This window comes from Lampris incognitus, chromosome 17 (genome assembly GCF_029633865.1).
Source record: "Lampris incognitus isolate fLamInc1 chromosome 17, fLamInc1.hap2, whole genome shotgun sequence".
NCBI classification, from domain to species: Eukaryota; Metazoa; Chordata; class Actinopteri; order Lampriformes; family Lampridae; genus Lampris; species Lampris incognitus.
The window spans coordinates 43,303,175-43,328,361 of NC_079227.1; the positions used below are offsets into that span (position 1 = coordinate 43,303,175).

Consider the following 25,187-nt stretch of genomic DNA (forward strand, 5'->3'; position numbering starts at 1 on the left):
ATGAGTATTTGTTGATATGCATGACTCATATCTAATTTAGAGAACTGTTTACCCCCAGATAGTGCTGTGAAGAGATCTTCCACTCTAGGAATTGGATACTGTTTGAGTGAGGAGACAGTGTTTACAGTAAGCTTGTAGTCTCCACACAGTCTGACGGTTCCCCCTGGTTTGAGAATAGGGACCACTGGTGCTGCCCAGTCTGAGTATTTTACTGGAGTGATTATGCCTTCTTTTATCAGTCTGTCTATTTCTTCATCCACCTTTGCTCGCATAGCATAGGGGACAGACCGCGGGCGGAAGAATCGTGGGACAGCGTGATTACCTAACACTTGCTGCAGTGTTGTCCTCTTTTCTGTCTGTGGGGCGTTCTCTGTCGCTTTCATGTGTTTCAGCTCTCTTGCTTTGTGGCTGCTCTTTATTTCTTTCCACTTGAGCTGTAGCTCCTCCAACCAGCCTCTACGTAGCAGGTTGGGACCCTTTCCTTTCACTACTATGAGTGGTAGCTTCTGTCTTTGCTGCTGGTACACTACCTTCACCTGTGCTGCCCCTATCACCTTGACTGGGTCGCCTGTATAAGTCTCTAACTTGATTTTGACTGGCTCAAGAGATAGACTACTCTTCTCTTTACATATCATCTGGAGGGTGTGTTCATTTACTACCGTGAGACTGCAGCCTGTATCTATCTCAAAGCTAACCTCTCTACCAATCACTTTCATATTCACCAAGTGAGGGTCTACTTTTCTCAAGTGCAACTCACTCATCTTTCCTAACCTGAAAGTCATACTGTATGAGGTCTCCATGTATGTGTCTTCTTCTGAGCTATCACTACACTGACTCTGGTTCTCCTGTACTTTATGAGAACGGTGGTGTTGTGGCGGACACTAGGGGCTATGCCTCTCACCCAGCAGGACTGTGAGCTGGGGACGTGGTTTACGTTCCCGGGCTCGCCGGTGCAGGGTTGTTCCTGCTGCAGCTGGTTTTTGGAGTTGAGGAATAAACATCAAACTCGCCTTGGTCTCCTGTGTTTTTCCTCATTCCTGCCACATTGGTGACCCCGAATTGAACATGTTTGGAGCAGAAGAGGAGTGTGACTCCACTTCGGCCACGCCGCCCCAACTCTCACAGCCGGCCGTTCTCGCCGCTGCTGTGAAACTCCCAGAGTTCTGGCAGAGCGACCCGGCCTCGTGGTTCCAGCATGTCGAGGCGCTGTTCCACCTGCGTGGAATCTCCGCGGACGACTCCAGATAATATTTGGTCGTCGCTGCGCTGGACCAGCAGTCCACACGCCGGGCCATGATGCTGTTGCGTGCCCCTCCGCAACACGGTAAATACGTGTATGGTGTTAGTGTGCATGGTGGTAGTGTGTATGGTGGTAGTGTGCACGGTGTTAGTGTGTACGGAGTTAGTGTGCATGGTGGTAGTGTGTATGGTGGTAGTGTGCAAGGTGTTAGTGTGTATTGTGCTAGTGTGTATGATGGTGGTGTGTATGGTGGTAGTATGCATGGTGTTAGTGTGTATTGTGGTGGTGTGTATGGTGGTAGTGTGTTTGGTGTTAGTGTGTATGGTGGTAGTGTGTATGATGGTAGTGTGTCGGGTGGTAGTGTGTATGGTGTTAGTGTGTACGGAGTTAGTGTGCATGGTGGTAGTGTGTATGGTGGTAGTGTGCAAGGTGTTAGTGTGTATTGTGCTAGTGTGTATGATGGTGGTGTGTATGGTGGTAGTATGCATGGTGTTAGTGTGTATTGTGGTGGTGTGTATGGTGGTAGTGTGTTTGGTGTTAGTGTGTATGGTGGTAGTGTGTATGATGGTAGTGTGTCGGGTGGTAGTGTGTATGGTGGTAGTGTGTATAGTGGTAGTGTGTATGGTGTTAGTGTGCATGGTGGTAGTGTGCGTGGTGGTAGTGTGTGTGGTGGTAGTGCGTATGGTGTTGGTATGTGTGGTGTTAGTGTGCATGGTGGTAGTGTGTATGGTGGTAGTGTGCATGGTGGTAGTGTGTATGGTGGTAGTGTGTATGGTGTTAGTGTGTACGGTGTTAGTGTGCATGGTGGTAGTGTGTATGGTGGTAGTGTGCAAGGTGTTAGTGTGTATTGTGCTAGTGTGTATGATGGTGGTGTGTATGGTGGTAGTATGCATGGTGTTAGTGTGCATGGTGTTAGTGTGTATTGTGGTGGTGTGTATGGTGGTAGTGTGTATGGTGTTAGTGTGTATGGTGGTAGTGTGTATGATGGTAGTGTGTCGGGTGGTAGTGTGTATGGTGGTAGTGTGTATAGTGGTAGTGTGTACACAGCCTATCTACCGCAGAGAGGGCAGATAGAATCCTTTCCCTATCCGGTTTGGGCGACGGGACGGCTGTGGATCTCATCGACAATATGCTGTCGCTGCTAGGCTCAGACGAAGGTGGGTTCCTTTTCCCGCACGTTTTCCTGCGCCAGCTTCCGTCTCCTGTGCGCGCGGCTTTGGCTAACTCCCCGTGTCTGGCCGCTGGTGACTGCCGAGGTTTGGCTGAGGAGGCCGATCGGGTCCTGCTGGCTACCAGACGGTTCTCTGTGCAGAGTGTGGCATCGGAGCCTTTGCAGCCGACGTCGGAGGACGCGGACCCGGCAGTGGTGGCTGAAGTGACTGCCCGGAGACGGCGCGGGAGAGGCCTCTGTTTCTTCCACCAGCGGTTCGGCGGCAAAGCGAGGCGCTGCGTCCCTCCGTGCACGTTTGAGGCGGCGGGAAACTCCAGGGCAGCGCTCAGTAGCAGCTGTGGGCGCTGGCGGACGTAGTGAGCTGCTCTTCATTAAGGACACGATGTCAGGAAGACGGTTTCTGGTGGACTCCGGCTCGCAAAAGAGCCTACTCCCTCCTGCTAAGACAGACAGGTCGGCCGAAGGCGGCGGCCCACAGTTGAGGGCAGCTAACGGTTCGTCCATTGCGACGTTTGGCACAAGGTTGGTGACTGTTTGCTTCCACGGGCGCCATTTTGAGTGGGACTTTGTAGTTGTTAAAGTGTGTTGTTTCCTTCTACTAATGAGACGTTACAACTCGTTTCAACCCCACTGGACTATAAACTTTAATAATAACTTCGGCACGTAAGGTTATGCATCGTGCTCGATCCGTTATTCCAGGTGCAACAACATAAACGACCCCTGTGTAAACAAGGAACTAAACAATGGTTCCTAACAATAGTTCCTATTGTTACATCCTTTCTCTTTTCAGAGTTTCTTTTTTTTAGAACCTTTAATACATTTTTTTAATTGTCTATCGCTGTAAACAATAAAATACAAACAAAACTCTTTGCTACTAACAGTGTACGAATATCAACATTCAAAATGTTTTTCATATTAACAATGACATATATTTATCAGTTACTTATAGCTCCTAATGAAAATGAACATTATCAACGACTGTGTATCAAAGTGCTATGGCTTTTCTTCACAGTTTAACATAACCAATGTTTAAATGAATACCTCAACTTGCAGATAACCAGGTGAACAAGAACACATGTACACATTTGATTCACTTTTTTTTCCTTTTTTTTTTCATTCATGCCCCCCCCAAAGTCCATTAGTGCTACAGATCCATTCATCTGTGTGAGGTCACAAAGTCTTTGTATCGCTGCGGCTGCACAACAGAGCGGCCTGATCTGGTGGTAACAGGGTTGGCCCTGTCACCAGTGTCCTTGGTTTTGTGTCCTGCTAAGACACTGCGAGAAGGAACACTCTCTGAATGTCCGGGTTCAACACTCTCTGGCTGACTGGGGCTGCTGATCTCCATGTCCATAGTGTCAGTGAAGATTGCCCCTGGTGCATGCCTGAGGTGTCTGCGATTTCTCCTGATGACACCACCCGTGTGCAGCTGGACCTCATAGGATCTCCTATCGACCGGCCTCAGCACCTTGCCCACTCTCCAGCCAGTGTGGGGTGCGAGAGGCTGAACTCTCACACATTCACCTGGGGCAAGCGTGTCCAAGTCTTTAGCCGACCTGTCGTAGTATGCCCTCTGCCGTTGTTGGTTATTTTGTAAATCCTGTTTCACCTGCACAACTTTCGGCTGTAACAGGCTTGCCTTGGTTGGCAGTAGTGTTTTAGTACGGCGACTGAGCAGCCGCTGTGCTGGTGTGGTATCAGTACCCTGTGATGGTGTATTGCGGTGGTCCAGAAGGGCGAGATAAGGATCCTGTCCAGCAGCCTTGGCTTTGAGCAAGAGTCTTTTTGCTGTTTTAACGGCTGACTCAGCTTTGCCGTTGCTTTGCAGGTAACCTGGTGATGAGGTTTTATGTTGAAATCCCCACAGTCGACTGAACTTCTGGAATTCTTGTGACGAATACTGTGGGCCATTGTCCGAGATTACAATATCTGGGATACCTTGGTGGGCAAAATGAGCTTTCAGCTTCTGTATCACTGTGGTTGACTTGGTATCTGCCAGGTAATCTATTTCCCAAAAATTTGAGAAAAAATCAACAATTATGAGGTAGTCTTTGTTTTCAAACATGAACAGATCCGTGCCCACCTTTGCCCACGGCCTGCTTGGCACATCATGTGACATTAGTGTTTCTTTTTGTTGCTTAATGTCCATTGATCTGCAGATGTCACACTTTGCTATATATGATTTTATTTGGTCGTTCATGCCCTGCCAATAGACACACTCCCTAGCCCTCCGTAGGCATCCTTCCACACCCAGATGTGATGCGTGTAGGCGGCAAGTGATGTCTTTCCTCAACGCATCAGGGATGACAGCGCGCTCACTCCTGAACACTATTCCATCTTGGTGGCTTAACTCCTCTTGGAATGAGAAGTAGGGCTTGATTTCCCTTGGTGTTTTTGACTTATCGTCAGGCCATCCTTGCTGCATCATTTTGATGAGAAGCTGCAGTGTTTCATCCTCTTTTGTGGCAGATCGTATATCATGTAGCCTGTCTGCTGCGATAGGTAAGTGTTGTGCCATGTTGACAGTCTCTAGTTCTGCATCCGGTGCACTCTCAGGAAGATAAGCTCTGCTCAGAGTGTCTGCTAGCAGCATGTCTCTACCTGGCACATATACTACATCTAGATCATACTTTTGTATGCGCAGCATCATTCCCTGCAGCCTTTTGGGTGCACTTAGTAGAGGTTTTCTCACTACTGTTTCCAACGGCTTGTGATCACTTTGCACCGTCACTTTTCGGCCGTATGTGTACTGGTGAAATCTTTCCATGCTAAAAACCATTGCTAAGAACTCCTTTTCTATTTGTGCATACCCACGCTCTGTTTGAGTGAGTGCTCTGCTTGCAAATGCTATTGGCTTACCCATCTGCATGAGCGCTGCGCCTAAGCCTGTGTCTGAAGCGTCACACTGCACTGTGAGTTCCTCATCTGGGTTGTAATATTTCAGTACTGGGACCTTTGCTATAGTCTCTTTCAATTTGAGGAAAGCCTCCTCGTGCTGTGCTGTCCAGTTCCACTCCCTGTTTTTGTGTGTCAAATCTCTCAACACTATGCACTGGTCTGAGAGGTGGGGACAAAACTTGGCTAGATAATTTACCATACCTAGCAGCCTTTGCACTCCTTTCACATCAGTCGGTGCCGGCATCTTCTCAACGGCAAGCACTTTCTCTGGATCCGCCCTGAGTCCATCAGCCGTCAGGCGGTGTCCAATGTATGTGGTCTCCTTTTGTCTCAGCTTGAATTTGTCTTTGTTCAGCTTGATGTTCTTTTGTCTGCATCTTTCAAGAAACAGTCTCAGTTTTCCATCATGGTCACGCTCAGCTTCCTCCTGTGTTTCCCCTTGGCCTGTGATCAGTACATCGTCAGCTATAATGTACAAGCCCGGTACACCGTCCAGCGCTTGTGTGAGCTTTCTCTGAAAGATTTCTGGGGCCGGACTTATCCCCATTGGCATCCTCAGCCACCTGTAATGTCCGAATGGAGTGGCAAATGTTGTTAAATAGCTGGACTCCTCCTCCAGCTGCACATGTCAGAATCCACTCTTGACATCACACACTGTGAACACTTTTGCTTTTGACAAGTCCGGTAAAATGTCCTCAATGGTTGGCAGTGGGAAGTGACTGCGCTTTAGAGCTTTGTTCAAAGGCTTGGGATTGATACACACTGTTGGTTTCCCACTTGGTTTCTGTACCACCACCATTGCACTGATCCAATCTGTACTGCATTCCACAGGTGTTATGATCCCTCTTTGCTGTAGGTCCTGTAGCTCGTCCTTCAGTGGTTTCATCATGGCGACTGGGACCCGCCTCTTTGGCAGCTGTACTGGTTTCACTGTGCTGTCCACCTCTATTTTGTATTTTCCCTCGAGGCAGCCATCGCATACTCATCTTTAATTTGTCCCATTATCCACTGTTCTGTTGTTGTTTCTGTTGTGACAATACTGTCTATTGTCATGATGTTTTCATATTGCACTTTTATCAATTTCATGGCCTCACTGGCTCTCCTACCCAGCAGAGGCACTGTACCAGCTGCATTCACCACCTGGAACTCTAAGCGATATAGCTTGTTGTTTCTCGGGTTTCTTATTTTCACTTTACATTTTCCCAGTGGTTTTAATTTCGTTTTATTGTACATTACTAGTACACTCTTCGTGTGTTCTAATTTGGCATCTGGATTCAGCAGGTTAATTGGGATGATATTGCAACTGGCACCACAGTCTATTTGGAATTTGATCATGTCCTTGCCTAGAAGCATGCCAGCATAGAGAAGCTGAGTTTTCTTCATTTTCTCAGTTTCTTTTACATCCTCTACAGTCTCTGTATGCACATCTTTCCCTGTGTCAGTCTCTACTGCATCCACAGTTTTTTTCTCAGTTTCAGTGACACAGGTGATAATATCTTCATATTCATCACTCTCAGATTCAGTTGTTATTTTACTCACATTTCTTTTTCCTTAGTTCCGGTTTTACTCTGCATTTTGCTGCAAAGTGGTTCTCTCTTCCACACTTTGTGCACTTCTTCCCAAACGCTGGGCACTTTTGTTTACTTTTCTCATGCGTTTTTCCACAATATCTGCACTCCACAGTGTTGCTCGTCTGTTTCCGATACTGTGCTCCTTGCACTGCATGTACCTCTTCCACCATCGATGCCGAGATGGTTTTCACATTGTCCTTTGAGAGCTCAGCGGCTCTGCACAGCTGCAAACATGTGTCCAGTGTCAAGTTTTTCTCTCGGAGCAGTCTTTCTCTTACGATTGTGTTGTTACCTCCACACACAATCCGATCCCGAATGAGCGAGTCTCTCACTGTCCCAAAGTTGCATGTTCTTGCCAACACTCTCAGTTCCATGACATAATGGTCTATATTTTCACTGGTGCCCTGGTTTCTTGTAAAAAAACGATAACGTTCCACAGTCTCGTTAACGCTGGGGTCGCAGTGATCATCAAACTTCTTGATAACGTCATCTAACGTCCATGCATCCTTCGGTGTGTCGCCCAGTAACGTGTCCATAAGTTCCCTGCCGCTCTCCCCGACAAGATAGCTGAACAGTTTCACCCTCTGTTTGTCATCGGCGTCAGCCATGGCTGAATCCACATACAGAGCAAACTCATCCCTCCAGGCCTTCCATGTCCTCGAAAGGTTGCGTGAGTCCAGACATAACGTTTGCGGTGGTTTAAGCCCATCCATGTCACACGGCAGTCTCACACTAGCAGCTAATGCTAACATATACTGAACGTTGCTTAGGAACACTAACCGCTCTCCCGCTCCTAGAAACTTTTCCGCACCAAACTTCAAACCGAGTCGTCCGCCGCTGCCACCATGTTAAAGTGTGTTGTTTCCTTCTACTAATGAGACGTTACAACTCGTTTCAACCCCACTGGACTATAAACTTTAATAATAACTTCGGCACGTAAGGTTATGCATCATGCTCGGTCCGTTATTCCAGGTGCAACAACATAAACGACCCCTGGGTAAACAAGGAAATAAACAATGGTTCCTAACAATAGTTCCTATTGTTACAGTAGTGGCCGCCATTACTGTTCCTATTATCGGCGCGGATTTTCTGTGTGCTAATGGTCTGCTTGTTGATGTTGCAAACCGCCGTTTAATTGATGCTGTGTCTTTCGCCACTGTTCCGTGCGAGACAGGGGGACCCGGGCCGTTAACACACGCTAACCTTTTAGCATTAGGGGATGTTTTTCAGCGTTTGCTGGCGGATTTTCCATCGGTGACTACGCCTGCCTTTTCCACCGCGGTTACTAAACACGGGGTAGAACATTTCATTCCCACTCTGGGACCGCCAGTTTTTGCGCGCGCGCGGCGCCTCAACGCGGTAAAATTGGCTATAGCTAAGGAGGAGTTCGCCATCATGGAGCGTCTGGGTATAGTGAGGCGTTCCAACAGCCCGTGGGCCTCGCCGCTTCACATGGTGCCCAAGGCGGATGGGTCGTGGCGGCCTTGCGGCGATTTTCGCCGCCTGAACAACGTCACCGCCAATGACCGCTATCCCATCCCACACATACAGGACTTTTCCATACGCCTGGCAGGTACCACTATCCTCTCTAAGGTGGACCTGGTGCGCGGCTATCATCAGGTTCCCGTGCGCGCAGAGGACGTGCCCAAGACCGCAGTGATCACCCCGTTTGGGCTTTTTGAGTTCATGCGCATGCCTTTTGGCTTGAAGGGGGCAGCGCAAACCTTTCAGAGGCTGATGGACTCGGTGTTGCGTGACCTTGCTTTCGTGTTCGTTTATCTCGACGACATATTAGTGGCCAGTCCGTCAGCTGAAGAGCACCTGGCGCACCTGAAACAGGTTTTCCGTCGTCTGGACGAACACGGCCTGATAGTCAACCCGGCCAAGTGTCAGTTTGGACTGCCGGTGATTGACTTCTTGGGTCACCGCATTTCGCCGCAAGGCGCGGTCCCGTTGCCTTCTAAGGTGCAAGCGGTGGCGGATTCCCCCCGCCCAGTCTCTGTTAAGGCATTGCAGGAATTCTTGGGCATGGTGAATTTCTATAACCGTTTCCTCCCTCGCGCTGCCCACCTCCTTCAGCCACTTTACGAAGCCCTGCGGCTTAAGAAGGCTAACGACCCTGTCGACTGGACTCCCGAACAGGTCCGGGCCTTTGCCGGAGCTAAGTGCGCCCTGGCTAACGCTGCCCTCCTCGCCCATCCCACACCCACGGCGTCCATAGCTTTAACGACCGATGCGTCTGACATAGCCGTGGGGGCTGTGGTTGAACAGCGTGTGGCGAATGCGTGGCAGCCACTCGCATTTTTTAGCCGCAAACTGCGGGATAGCGAGCGCAAGTACAGCGTTTTTGACCGGGAGTTGCTGGCACTGCACCTTGCAACCCGGCATTTCCGCTTCCTGCTGGAGGGTTGCCCATTCACGGCTTATGTGGATCATAAGCCGCTGACTTTTGCCATGTCCAAGGTGACTGAGCCGTGGTCTGCTCGTCAACAGCGCCACCTAGCGGGGATCTCCGCGTTCACAACGGACATTCAGCATGTGGCCGGGAAGTCCAACCCTGTTGCTGATTGTCTGTCGCGTGTGCTTGTGTGTGCTGTGCACCTCGGTGTGGATTTCTCCGCTATGGCTGCCGACCAGCCCAGCGACCCGGACGTCCTTGCCCTTAGGTCAACGCGTACCGGTCTCTAGCTAGAGGACGCTGTGATGCAGGAAGGCAGTCCTGCCCTCCTCTGCGATGTCTCCACCGGCCGTCCCCGCCCCGTTGTTCCAGTGGCCTGGCGCCGTCGAGTTTTCGATTCGATTCACTCCCTCGCGCACCCTGGAGTTCGGGCATCGGTGAAGTTGGTCGGTTCCAAGTTCGTCTGGCCTGGCTTCCGCAAGGACGTCAAGGGGTGGGCAGCTGCATGTGTAGCGTGCCAGCGCGCTAAGGTCCACCAGCACACTAAATCGCCCCTCGAACCGTTTCCGATCCCAGCCAGACGTTTCGACCACGTGCATGTGGGCCTGGTGGGCCCTCTACCTTCTTCACAGGGTTTTACACACCTGCTCACAATGGTAGATCGGACCACCAGGTGGCCAGAGGCTGTCCCTCTATCCTCCACAACATCCTCGGATGTTGCACGCGCTTTTCTTTCCTCCTGGGTCGCCCGTTTCGGCACTCCGTCAGATATCACCTCAGACAGGGGCCCCCAGTTCGTGTCAGAGCTCTGGTCGGCACTTGCGCGATCCTTGGGTGTGCAGGTACACCGGACTACCGCGTATCACCCTCAGGCTAACGGGTTGTGTGAACGTTTTCACCGGTTGCTCAAGGCAGCGCTGCGCGCTGCGCGCTGCGCTCTCGGATGGTAACTGGGTGGATCGTTTACCTTGGGTTATGCTCGGGTTGCGTTCGGCTCCTAAGGAGGACCTCGACGCGTCACCCGCTGAGCTGGTGCTCGGTCAGCCGCTCCGCGTCCCTGGGGAATTTTTGCCTGGGAGTTCCGCTCCTCGACCCCGTCCGGCCGTTTATCCTTTTTTGTCCGACAGCACTCGGGTTCCAGGCCCCGTTCACCACTGTTTTCCGCGGTCGTTCATGCCTGCGGAGCTCATGTCGGCTCGTTTTGTTTTTGTACGGCATGATGCTCACCGCTCGCCCCTCCAACCCCCATACGATGGCCCATTTCGGGTTCCTGAGACGGGTCCTAAGGGTTTTGTGCTAGATATGGGTGGGCGTAGAGAGCGTGTCACGCTTGATAGGCTTAAACCGGTGCACAGGGTGGCAGGCGAGGTTGTGTTTCCGGCCCAGGTTGCCCGTCGGGGTCGTCCTCCTTCCAGGACCCCGGCAGTGTCTTCACGGGTTCAGCGTTCTGCTTCTCAGCCGGCTTTGGACTGTGTTTCACCTACTGTTTCGGCTGAGGGACGGCGCAGCCGTTATGGCAGGCTGCTTAAGCCTCCAGTGAGACACTAATCGTGTCTCACAATCGTGTGCGAGCCGGCGCAGCTCTGCTACATATAGTCCATGGGCCAGACGATATTTCGGTACACTCAAGGTGGCAAAACTTACTTATAATTTTTGAAAGGATCCATGTCTGTAGATGATATTTTGGTATGATAACCATTCCTGAGTGGCAGCTGTATCACAGTTATCAGCTCATGAAGTTAACCACCCGCTAAACTAAATTGCATTTTAGACGCTGGTGCATATCCTGGTTTAGCCTCATGGTCAGGACATTTTTCAATGTTCTATAATATTGTCTTTGGTATCATTTTAAAGGGGACCTTCTTAGCTTTCATTCAAGCCCTGTTGTGGATATTTCTCACAAATATAGAGGTCACTTGAGCTCTTCAACCCGTCAATAACACACATCTTTCTGCAATTTTCGCCTAAACTATATACTTTCTTTTAGCCCTGTGGCATCTAGGAATATCAGGGACACAAAACACAAAAACTGGAATACTCACAGGACTGTAAAGATTCAGGAAATGTATAATATACCCATACTATTTCATTGTGTGAGGTGATTGTGAGCCTTAAATGAGAACTAGACCAAAGCCAGTTAGGTCACAAACTGGTCTCTATACATTTGTTTAAATACACAATCAAAATACATGATAAAAAGGAATACCATAGTGAGGTAATGAACTATTTTAATATTTTAAACAACATTGACATTTACATATACTTAGTCAATGATACATGTAATCCCATATCATTAGTGGGTATATGTAATGGTAATGGGTAGGGTAATGGGTATATGTGAATATGGTTACATTATTGTTATCAAGCTCTGGGTAACCAAGTCCAGAATCAACATCCTGTGCATCAACAGACTACTACCGCAGTAATACCATCAGAATCACCACACTGTCATTCGTCAAACTGCTCGTTTCTCTCATCATCTGACTCCCCAAGTTCAAAGTCCAGTTCTGGACCATCCTGCTGTTTTTGGTTACTGCTGGTCTGTAACCTGCACATGTCTGTGCATGGAAGTCCATTTGACAGGCACATGCAGCTTGGCATTTTGCATGAATGCACACACTTGCATGTTAGCATTTCCAAGACCACATCTGGTGCAGGTGGGGAGCGCATCCAGTAAATGGCCAGCTTGCCTTCATCGTCTGTCCATCCATACTCAGTAGGGCTTGGCACCACAGGGTTAGCCTGCAGACAGCACTTCCATATTGCTGCCTGATAGTTGGCTCGTTGAACATGCATAAAGAGACAGTCTCTACATGGTGGCAGCTGGCTGGACTCAACCTCTCCCCTTTTGGTGCAGAAGAGCTGGTAACGCAGTTTGTTCACCTCAGCAGTGCTGCTATTAGCAACATACATCCGACAGGTGAACTGCTCAATTTTCTGGAACAGCTCATCACTCACATTCCATGTCTGTCCCAGTTGACTAAAAGTCTCTTGGCGACTTCCGGTTATGGCGAGGGACTAGGGGGTCGCACATCTCAAGCTCTGCAGCTACCGTGTAAATTAATCCTACAATACTAATCCGAATCTTGTCTAAAGTCACGCAATACGTGTATAAGAGTACCCAGAACTAAAATGTCAGGGAAAAACCCGAAAGAAAAGGCAAAGAGAGAAAAAGAGAAGGAGAAAAGGAAATCGCGACACGAGGAAGAGGCCGAGAAGGTTAGCGACGCCATGCAGGTTGAAAATATGGCTAACGAAGGAGACGACCACGAGGAAGATGACGAAATGTTAGACACAGATAAGAATAGCAACCTAGATATCATGAAAGCCATACAGTCTTTGAAAAGTGGACTTTACAAGAAAATTGATGGAGTGCAAGCGACAATTGCGGATGTAAAGAAACAAATACAGGAATGCACGGGCCGCATGGAACAGGCCGAGCAACGGATTTCTGACGTGGAGGACGACGTTAAGAAGCTAACACCCCGAGTTAGCACGCTGGAAAACACCGTCAAAAGCCTTACTGACAAAGTGGAGGACTTGGAATGCAGGAGTCGGCGAAATAACGTAAGGTTGGTGGGCCTACCGGAGAAAGAAGAGGGCCAGGATGCACCTGCATTTCTGGAGAAGTGGTTGCCGGAAGCTCTGAACATGGATCCGCGGGAGGGCTTGGTGGTGGAGCGGGCTCATAGAATCGGCGCTCCGGTAGACTCTCGCACGGGTCGTCCAAGGACATTGATCATGAGGTTCCTGAACTTTAAGGACAGGGAGCGAGTACTAAAGGCAGCCAAAACCAAGGGACAGGTCCTTTACAAGAACACGCCGGTCCGTTTTCACATCGACCTCTCTGCTGGGGTGCACAAGATGCAGCGCGACTATGACCAGGTCCGGAAGAAGCTGAGAGACCAGGGGATCCACAAGCACAGAATCATCTTTCCAGCCTGGCTCCTGGTAACACACGACGAGAGACCCCACACCTTTCAAACCCCGGCAGAAGTGGAGCGGTTTATTCAATCCCTCGGATAAGGACTGATGCAGTAGGCTATTAAGCTCACTTTATTTTATTTTATTTCCATTTACACGAAAGATGTAGCTACGTGTTCGGGCTGTCGCCATTTTGTTTTTGTTTAGGCTTTATTTTTCTACCTGGACAGGACGGAGTCTGGTTTATAGCTAGACTATTCAGCTTTTGTGAAATGCACTTAACCCTGAATGAGAGACAATGTCCAAGCACCAGCCGAAATGACATGGGCACATCCAAGTAGGCCTAGGTCTAAGGGACAGAGAGAGTCATCATCGGTTTATGCGCCTGTTGGAGGAAGGAAGGCCCAATGCATCGCGGACTCTTGTGACCAGGCTACAGACTTTTCCCTCTCCTCGTCTTCCAGTCTGCATGCACGGGTTCCAGGTTTGTGTATGTGCTCGGATGGTTAATTTTATATATGCCTACATGTTGTTGGCGTTGAACAGTTCATTAATGATGTTATGTGTGATTAGTATTTAGAAAAAGTAAGATAGCGAGCTAGAGCGAGAAGAAAAGAAAAGTTAGAGAAACTCGTTTTAGCGGTAGTTAAACGTGGGATGGGAGGGGATGTCCAGAGTTCATGGACTTTAGGTTCGTATGGGGTTGAGGGTGGGTTGTTGTGGTTTCATTTTATTATTTATTCTTTCATCAGTGGGTGTGGTTTGTCAAAGTACTTCTTCACTACGGTTCCTAATATAACATACCGGAATCAATGTCAGAGAGTTGCAAGGTAAAATTTACTTCGTGGAATTGTAGGGGTTTGATCAAACTCACAAAAGTGAAGCAGGTAATGAGCAGGATAAAATCCTTGAAATCAAAAATCGTTTTTTTACAAGAAACACACATGGTGGATGAGGACGTTCCCAAAATAGCAAGACGATGGCAGGGTCAAGTGTTGTCTGCTCCTTACACCACTCATGCTAGAGGGGTTATGATACTAATTCATAAATCGGTTCCATTACGGGTACAGCATGTAGTTAAGGACCCTGCAGGGAGGTATATTATAGTCCAGGGTAGGTTATTATCTGAAACCTTAACTTTGATAAATGTTTACGGCCCCAATGAAGATGACTCTAAATTCTATAATAGTCTGTTTTTGACTGCTTCAAATCATCCTGGGAAATACATAATAGCTGGCGACTTTAACTGTACGTTAGATCCTTCAAAAGACAGGTCAACTGGTTTAGATGATACCCACAGTAAGTCCAGAAAGACGATACACCATTTTATGAAGGAATTAAATTTGTTTGATGTTTGGAGGCATGGTAAACCGAACGCAGTAGAATATTCTTGCTATTCCGGTACTCATAGAACTCACTCACGCATAGACTACTTTTTGGTTTCAGCGCTACTTGTCTCCAAAATAGATGAATGTCATTATAGTAGTATAGTTCTGTCTGACCACGCTGCAGTATCCTTGACCTATGAAGATAATAACTTAGTGTGCGACCCCCCGAGATGGCGTTTTCAACCCGGGTGGCTTGCGGATCCTACATTCATAGATTTCTTAGATAAGCAGATTGACCTGTATTTTGAATGTAACAAGTCCCAGACTTCTGCTAGCACAAGGTGGGAGGCTTTCAAAGCCTTTATCAGGGGCCAAATCATTTCCTTCACTAGTTCCAAGAAAAAGGCTACACGACTTGAAATGAAGACATTAGATGAGGAAATTAAAAAACTGGAAACAGAAATATATAATAATAGAAATATACCTACAGATGTTCATACAAGACTGCTACTGCTTAGAGCACAGTACAATGAACTGGCAGCTAATAAAGCGGCTGCTGATTTAATGAGACTCAAACAGTCCTACTATGATCAGGGGCAAAAGCCCCGAAAACTTCTAGCATGGCGCATTAAACAACAACAAACAGAAAGGTCTATTAATTGTATTGAAGTCCCAAGTGGTAGAACTATAGTGGACCCGACAGAGATTAATGAAGCCTTTAGAGACTTCTGCAGGACATTATACAGCTCTGAGTGCTCTCCTAATCTGGACACGCAAACACAATTCCTAGACAATCTTAATATTCCTAAAATTTCGGAAGAGGAAAGTAGAGTATTAGATCAAGATGTAACTGCATTGGAAATTGCAGAAGCAATTGGGTGTATGCAGGCTGGAAAATCAGCAGGTCCAGATGGCATCCCTATAGACATTTATAAAAAATTTCAAACCAAATTAATACCACCCCTCTTGGAGATGTTTCAGGAATCCTTTGAGAATGGTCTTCTCCCTACATCTATGAGGGGCGCCCTAATCACTTTACTCCCAAAACCGGGGAAACCAAATACAAAATGTGAAAATATGCGTCCAATTAGTCTCCTAAATTCTGATACAAAAATACTCTGTAAAATTCTTGCAAGAAGATTGGAGGATTTTCTACCTAGAGTAGTGGGAGAAGACCAGAACGGATTCATTCAAGGGAGACAGGGTTTTCATAACGTTAGACGAGTGCTCAATGTTTTATACAGTCAGAGGGAGGCGCCTGACACGGCCTTACTTTCACTTGATGCAGAGAAGGCCTTCGACCGTGTTGAATGGCCTTATCTGTTTGAAGTGTTAACACGATTTGGCCTTGGGGATACATTTATCAAATGGGTAAGATTGCTTTGTACAGGGCTTACTGCAGAAGTTTTGACGAATAGTAAGGTTTCTAAACCTTTTAACATTTGTAGAAGTTGCCCTCAAGGGAGCCCTTTATCGCCTTTACTTTTTATCCTAGCGATAGAACCATTTGCTATAGCGGTGAGGACACACAGCGATATTTATGGAATTCGAGAGGGACATCTGGAGCACAGGGTAGCACTCTTCGCCGATGATGTGATATTAATGCTTAAAAATCTGCATAGATCTATCCCAGCGCTCCTAAGCCTTATTGAATCATTTGGGAAAATATCTGGTTATAAAGTTAATTACTCCAAATCATCTATAATGTTACTGAATGAAACAGAGAGGAAGAATGGTCTTGTTTATGCTTCTACCTTCAACCCAACAGACACATTTACATATCTGGGAATAAAAATTGTCCCTGAGGTGAATAAGATTGCTCAGTCAAATTATGAGCCCATCCTGGACGCTAGTATTGCTTCGATAGAGCGTTGGACATCCTTACCTATTTCAATGATCGGCAGGATTAATATCCTAAAGATGAATATACTTCCCAAATTTCTTTATTTGTTCCAGAATATCCCCCTACCCCCTCCTTCATCTTTGTTCACGAAAATCAAGAAACTGTTTACCAACTTTATTTGGCAAAATAAACGTCCTAGATTACGTCTATCTTTACTTTATCTACCATATGATCGAGGAGGCCTGAAATGTCCAAATATCCAATGGTATTACTGGGCAGCACAATTAAGGTCGATTATGTTTTACTTCTCATCTGGAAGTCCCCCAGCTTGGATTGATCTGGAAGCCTGCTCTGTTAAACCAGGCTTACCATTGCACCTGTATTTGTATTCAGCAGACCGTAAATATCTGAAGAAAAATACAGACAACCCTATAATATTGAATATGATTGATGTTTGGTTCGATGCTTGTAAGTATTTGAATATAAATATGTCCCGGTCACGCTTCAGTCCTATTTGGGGTAATGCCAATTTCAAACCAGGGCAAAATGATAGGGGATTTAAATTATGGGCTGAAAAGGGGTTAAGGAAAGTGCATGACATGTACAGGGAGGAGGATGAAGTATTCATGTCCTTTGAGGAAATATCTACCAAGTATGACATTCCAAGGAATCATTTTTTCAAATATCTTCAGCTAAGGAGTTTTATATCATCCTGTCAAAGCCATTCATTAGACATTCCTACTATTTCTATATTAGAAGTTGCAGTCACAAAACACTGTTATGATAAAGGTTTAATTTCAACTATGTATGACTTATTTGTATCTGGATCTGATGAATCATCAGAGACAAAACTGAGATTATGGGAGGGAGATATAGAGGAGGAAATATCTTTAGAAGAATGGAGTGAGGCATGTAAAGAGGCCCAGAGACAGATAGTTAGCAGCAACCTAAAGCTTCTACAGTATAAATGGCTGATGCGTACATATATAACTCCTGTTAAATTGCACAAGTTTAATGACAATATTCCTGATACCTGTATTAAGTGTAGTGAGGCAAGGGGGACGCTGTTTCACTGTATATGGGAATGTGTGGAAGTGAAAACCTTCTGGCAAGATGTTGTTGATATGATTGATCAAATTTTGTCAAAGAAATTACCATTGAGTCCAAAGCTTTTTATTCTTGGTTTATATCCTACCACCCCACATTTACATAGCAATGAGTTCAGATTTATAGATATGTGTATATTACAAGCAAAACGTGTAATTGCTCTTAATTGGAAAAGTGTTGATGGACCAAGAATTGGTATGTGGGTTAAAGAAATGGCCTCAAACATGTCAATGGAAAAGATAATGTATATTGTTAGACGTAAACAAAGTGTTTTTGATAAAATCTGGGGATTGTTTCTGTACTTCCTAAGACGTAATACTAATGTTGGTAACTTGCTTAATCAAGAACAAGCTCTGGGGGGGTAAACAACTCTATCTGACTGTTTATATGCGTAAAAGCAACTGAAAAAAAACCACACCCTCTAATCAGTCTGTGAAAGAAATTATTGTTATTATTATTTTATTTTATTATTTTTATTAATTGAATTTTTATCTTTATTATCTTCTTTAACCCTGCTTTGAATTGTATTACTTGTTATAGGGACAGGGTTATGGGGGGGGGGGTAGGGTGAAAATGTTTGCTGCACTGTGCTATTACTTGTTTTGATGTAATTTGCAAACAAAATTCAATAAATATATTGCTTAAAAAAAAAAAAAGTCTCTTGGCAGGAAGTGTGCTTTCTCACTATCTTCAGGGCATTCAGCTTCCCTCGACCAGCGAATGCACTGACAGTGTCGCAGCCTGTGAAGGCATGTAAGCCAATTAGGCTGTCACAGATGCTGTCTCCAAGTGAACTTGCCAGTTTGGTGATGTCGACAAACCGTGTGCGGTTCTGAGTCCCACACTTCTGGTAGATGGGACAGGTGATGTCCTTCTGGAAGCCAAGACAAAGCACCATGACATCAGTGTCCTCAGCTGTGATGATAACTGACTTTGAGCCCGCATTTGCTGCATGCAATGCATGCAGGAGCAGACGGGTGTCAGCTTCTTCATGTGTGGAGTGCAGTTCTGCTGCTTCCTCACACCCATCTTCTGTCAACTTGTAGCAGGTTTCCTCACAGGTCATGTACAACACCTTGCCATGCAGCATAGCTCTGTATCGTGGGAGTTTCCACTCTTCCACCAGAAACTTGATGAGACTGGTCTTGTTGGAGGAACTGCACAGAAATTTTCTCCACTGCTGGACGTGGTGTCCCCCTGCAAGATTCTTGTACTGGAGAGTGATGTCTCCACCCCGGTTCAGTCGTTCAGCATCTTTGATCGAAGTCTGGTGATAGACATCAAAAACAACATCAATCCTCCCACTCTGTGCTCCCTCATGGAGGACCTGGGTCAAGGCTGACTCTGCCACCTGTGCAAAGGTTTTGTTGTTGCCATTCATTTTTTGGACCAGGCTCATCCCATCAATGATGGAAGTAGATGGGATTGGGATGTCTTCTGCAGGAGATACATTCTTTTCAAGCTCTCTGGCAAGTGCAGCCTTGTTTGTTTTTCGTAAGGACCCATCAGCATTTGCCAGTGCCCATGGTAGTGGGCCCAATGGGTAGGCAAGGACATCCTTCAGATTCACCTTCCTGCTTTCAGCCACCAGGATCATGTGACTGAAAAGGTTTCTATCTGCCTTCAGAACCACATCCTGTGCTTTCTTTCCATGAGCTTGTTTTGTGCTGACATTGGAGAATGTTTTCAGACTTTGCTTGGTCATGTTGTCGTGGAATTTCACAGGTGGTGGGTCTGCATCTAACCTTGTTTGCTGGACTGCTTGGTAGGCCTCTTCTCCTTTCTCAAGAGCTCTCAAGAGATCTATGGTCACATCAGGTGGAGCCATGTTGCCACTGGAGAGGCTAACCAAATCAATCTCATCAGGGGACATAGGATTGAGCCAGTTATTCTCCATAAGATCCATGAGAGACTGGACATCTGCTTCATCTCTCTTGATCCTTGGACTCTGTAGATCTGGATGAGACCATTTGCACCTGCCTTGACCTGTCAGGTCTCTCAGCTGTCTGAGGTACATGCTTTATACTCAGCTGTGAGATAATATTTGGTCACAGCTCCTGGCTTCAAGCTGAATCCCTTTGTCCCTCCAGCTGTTTGGGTGTCTTTGTTCACCGTTTCTTCTATAGCTTGGTCAACAGGGATTCGGCCAAAGGGATTGGTGGAGCCCAGTTGGACTGAGAAGCCTCCTTCCATGAATTCTGTGTACACATCTGGGTGTGTGATGGGCAGCTCAGACATCTGGGCGTAGTAGTAGGGGAGGTAGCGTGCATAATTCATCCTGTCATAAGCAAAGCACCATGGGATCATTGCTCGAATGCTAGCCAAGTGTAGCATCCAGTCCCCCTCTCTGGATGCTCGGATGAGCCCCAACAAGATTTCAACCATGTCCAAATAGGACATCCAGAAGTTCGAGAGGCTGCCGTTTCCACCTCTAAGGAACTCACGGTAGACTTCAAATAGATCCATGATGCGTGTACAAGAGCTGTTCTCGAGGACCTCCTTCAAAGCATGTTGTGAGACTTCTTTCCCAAGGCTGTCAATGGTCTTCAGTGTCTCATTCAGGTGAACCATGTCATTCCTGTGAGTTTCTTCCAACCAGGACAAGAAACCATTCAAGGTCAGTCGCATGAGAGCCTCATACAGGAGCTTGTGTAGTCGCACTGCCCTGTTGTACTTGCGGCCATCCATAACACCAGCAATTGAGCCTTCTGCAATCATGCCAGACTCAATGCAGAGGTCTTTGAGTCCAGCATCTTGGAAACGCTTTCCTATTATTGCCAGCAGTGTGCAGATGGTGTGGAATACCCCAAGCCTAACGATGATATCATGGAACTTGTCATGGTGTTTCCATGTGATCTCGACAGCCTTCGCATACAGGGCTTGGTCAAAGACACAGACAATCTTCCTCAGGCCTAAGCACTGCATGATGCTCAGTGACTGGTTAAGCACCTCGTTGACAGTAGACATTTGTGTCGCTGGAGCATTGATGGTAGGCAGATAGCCTATATTGTCGGGGATGACCGTCATCTCTCCTCGAGTCAGGATGTTGAAGCCTGTCCAGCTGCTGACTGACTGTTCTTCTTGTTGTGACATGCGTGGTAGGACCCAAAGAAGGTTTTTCTCTCTGGCAAGCTTCGTATTGGCTGCAGTATCGGCATCTGACTTTTTGCTTTGTGGTGGCCCTACCCGTTGTCCAGCATTGTAAGTTGGTAACATTGGTGGGGGTCCATCAATGCTTCTCTTCTTTGTTTTGGGAACAGTGGGCATGGGTTGGACAGGAAGTGGGTTGACTGGCTTTGCTTGCACAGCAATCCCATTGACTCTGTGAGATGTTCCCTCACCACTGACAGTTTCTTCAAGACGGTCGATATTGTCCCAGGCTAAAGTTGTGAATATGCCAGGATGGATGTTAGCTGGAAGGGCAATGCCACTCCCTGATGATGAGAGTTTCTGGAGACACAGGGCAGTGTTGATCTCTTCCATCTGTGAATAGGACACACTGTGACCAAGTCGGTTGAGGATGTTTATCAACTCTACATTTCCTGTCAACGATTTGACACTGAATGGCAGAACAATGTGCTTGGAAGGCTTGGTATTTCCACATGTCACTGCATATACTATGTCATGGCCAAATGACTGCAGAAGGCACTGCACTCTCTGGGATGCATGATCAGGATCATTTGAGCCTGTGAGTAGAGAGTACAGGAAGATAATGAGCGACTCTGGAATGGTAGGACATTCTGCTTCTGGTTTGACTTCAGGCGGCCAGGTTTGAGGAACATCTTGACTTTTAATGCCTGCTCTCAATTTGATGGCTGCTTTGGCTATAACATCTTGTGCACTGACACTTTTCAGGGTCTGCAGCTCCCTTTTGAGAGACTGATTTTCTTTGGCAAGTTCCCTCATGGACAAGTAATCGGGATAGAGGAGGAATTTTCCTTTCTCATCAGAGAATATCTGCAAGGCTCCAGCAAACTCACTCTCCAGGTTTCGCCTTATGTGCTTCTTGGTTGATTCCTTGACTTGGGCAATGCCTTGGGAGTTCATTGAAGCTACCAGTCTAGAAGAGAGATCAGTCATTGTCATCACTTGATGATTGCCAAAAAGCTCCATCCTGATGAAGAGGAACAGCTCATTGTATGCCTTATTCACAGCAGCTTCATACTGGGCTGCAGCATCATCATCTTCATTGCTGGCAACCTCTCCTTTGGAAACCTCTTCTTTGGTGTAAAGTCTATAGCATGACCTGTGGTAGTGCCCTTCAGCTGCTACAAGGTCTCTACTGACAATGGCAAGGATTCTGCTGTCCCTTTTCTTTGTGGCTGCACTCCTGATCTTTGCATCAGCTCGCAGTTCTCGACACTGCACCAGTACTTCTCTCGTATTCTGTCTCTCGGAATATTTGCTGTTTTTCTGACAAAATATGCACTCTGCATCATAAGTCCTAGATGTACTTGGAGCATGTCGAGCTACTCTCTTAGATTGTTTCTCTTCAGCAGAGACACAACTTTTCTTTTCTTTTGCAAGGAGGCCATCAAGAATTTGCTTCATAGTGAAGATACTGCGACACTTTCTGTGGTAGTAGATTGCTGGAATCTGTCCCTCAGGAATGTCTTTTGCCAGTTTCAAAACTGGTGCATGATTTCGTATCTGAGCTGCCCTGAGCAGAGTTCTCCATGAGTCGACACTTTGTAGTGAAACCAGCTTATCTGTATCATCAGAACAGTGGATAATGCACTCCACCCGTGTGCGCTTTGGTATTGGGTAAAAACTTGCTTGTTCACCAGTGGCCATATTCAGTCAGTTTTCACCTGCCACATACAAACAAACACATGTAACTTAGGTGTATGAACACTACTAAAACAAAGTTTACTTTGCTTCACCAGCGTCATATTACCATTATTTATCTTACATAGCCACAAATAGATACATTACCTAGTTGCTATGCAACAGCTGTATTTTGTCCACATGAGGCCGCTAAAATCAACACAAGATGAAAGTTCCTCGTAGCCACTTTAACTAATCATATTAACATATACATTAAAAGAACATGCTAACATTATGGGAAATTAGCTTACAATCTTCTCCAGAGTGAGACAAGAAGATAGATACCAGTTTCCTCTATATGTGTTTAGTAGAAAGCTATCTGGCTGCACGTTAGCCTAGCTTAGCACAATGAATGGAAGTACACAGTACTGGTTATCCTTGGTTGTTGGCCAACTAAGAACTGTCCCAGAGTTTAAGCTAGGCTAATCAGTACCAGGGGTGTTGAAATGCTATATTTGTAAAAATCTGGGCAAATACACAATCGTGAGAGGCACAGAAACAGGTTTCCTGAAAGAAAAATGAAATAGCTGCTCATTTGGAAAGGTTATCATGTATTATTTTACTTCTGTTAGTGTACCAAATAAAATGGCACCAGTGAAGTTGTGTCACCTTGGGTGATATCGATATCTGGTCTGACCCATGGACTAACTGGCTTTGGTCTAGTTAGTTTCTTAGTAATAATGCCCTTCTAATTTAAGGTTCACAATCACCTCACACAATGAAATAGTATGGGTATATTATACATTTCCTGAATCTTTACAGTCCTGTGAGTATTCCAGTTTTTGTGTTTTGTGTCCCTGATATTCCTAGATGCCACAGGGCTAAAAGAAAGTATATAGTTTAGGCGAACATTGCAGAAAGATGTGTGTTATTGACGGGTTGAAGAGCTCAAGTGACCTCTATATTTGTGAGAAATATCCACAACAGGGCTTGAATGAAAGCTAAGAAGGTCCCCTTTAAAATGATACCAGAGACAATATTATAGAACATTGAAAAATGTCCTGACCATGAGGCTAAACCAGGATATGCACCAGCGTCTAAAATGCAATTTACTTTAGGGGGTGGTTAACTTCATGAGCTGATAACTGTGATACAGCTGCCACTCAGGAATGGTTATCATACCAACATATCATCTACAGACATGGATCCTTTCAAAAAATTATAAGTAAGTTTTGCCACCTTGAGTGTACCGAAATAGGAAATTTTGGGCTCCTGCCCATGGACTAATAGTCCATCACTGCTTCATCGGACTTGCGGTTGCGCGAGTCAAAATTGTACCTCTGCACTATTTCGCTTGGCTTCGGATCAAAGTGATTCTTCATCAGCATTACAAGTTGCTGGTAGGTCTTGTCTTTCGGCTTCACTGGGCTCAGGAGGCTACGCATCAGACTGTATGCCCCGACGACACTTGTGAGTATAGCTCTCTCTGTCTATCTCCATAGTCAATCGCATTGGCCGCAAAAAACTGATCTAGTATTTCTCAACACTCTTCCCACGTCGGATTTTGCGCATCAAACGCCGCCAGCGTGCCAGTCGTCGCGGTAGCCATGCTTTCTCTTTAGCTAGCTACTTTCCCCCTCTTCTAGCCGACAAACCTCCGTTCACGTTAGCTGCTAGCCGTCTTCTCCATCGTTCACTTCTGGCCACAAAACCATCTGCAAACGTCCTCATATGTTCCCAAATTGACATCGTCCCCAATAAATGTTATATCTTGGTTGATGAACCGAGCACGCATTTATCAATGTTTACTTTCTTTTAATGAACGTCTTGCAGCATGGAACATTATTACACGTGCATCACTGTCTGGCTAGTCCGAACTGGTCTGGGGGTATAACATGTATCTCTAGTTCAAGATACCACAGCAGTGCACCTGGAACTGGTCTCAGATCAATCAACAGAGACATTCCTGTTATCTCTGAAAAGATTCATCTCTAGAAGAGGATTATGCAAGGTTATCTACTCGGACAATGCAAAAACATTCAAGAGAGCTGATCAGGATTTGAAAGAGCTGTGGAAAGCCATCAAAGATCCTCAAATGTTGGACTTCCGCCGGGGGCACGGAACAAGATGGGGGCGTAGAGCAGAGCTCCCGAGTCGACTAGATATTAAATTCCCCTAAAACTATGAAAGGATTGAAAATACATGTTTGAAACTGACACGAAATTAGTGGGGGACGGAAACAGAGAAGTCTGAGGAAAACAACGATGTCTAAAGGCCAGGAAGAACACGAGTTTTAAGAGGAGGAGGAAAATGGCGAACCCAAACAACTTCACGCGCTACTTGAGGGGTTCACAAACCTCGCTAAGGAAATTCGAGAGCTCAAGAAAGAGATGAAGGATGACCTCTCGAAATTCAAGGAGGAATTTAAAGAGGGGGTGAGACTGGAGTTCGCCGGTTTAAAAGAAGAAATAAATTGCAAATTGGCACAAAACGACGTGGAAATACAAAAACAACGGAAGGATGTTACTGAGGCAGAGGAACGGATCACAGAGCTAGAGGACTGGAGTATGGAAGCGAAGGAGGCCATCCTCACGCTACTAAAACAACAAACAAAACTTCAAGACAAGTTAACAGAGGTGGAAGGACACAGAAGGCGTTGCAATCTGAGAATATATCATTTGGCTGAGCAGGACGGTGAATCGGCACCAGAACTGGTGGACGGGCTCTTATGCTGGGAGCTCGATATACCGGAGGGGACTGGTTTACAAATACAGCGGGCACACAGGAGCCTCGGAAAGAAGCCACCAGCGGGTGCAACACCAAGGTCTGTAGTGGTTAACTTCTTAAATTCGAGACCAAAGAAAGTACTCTAGCAAAAGCCCGGAAGAAGAAAATACAAGTCGATGGCAGACAGATATTTTTTGATCATGATTATCCCAC

General features: G+C 46.4%; 1 protein-coding gene across 1 annotated transcript in view; it reads left to right on the top strand.

The window, feature by feature from the left end:
• The window catches only part of ryr2a (ryanodine receptor 2a (cardiac)), a 1,161,183-nt gene that overhangs the window by 387,107 nt on the left and 748,889 nt on the right, over positions 1–25,187 (top strand). The window contains 1 exon segment of the mRNA XM_056296806.1: positions 3,581–3,594. Coding sequence (XP_056152781.1) covers positions 3,581–3,594 — 14 coding nt within the window.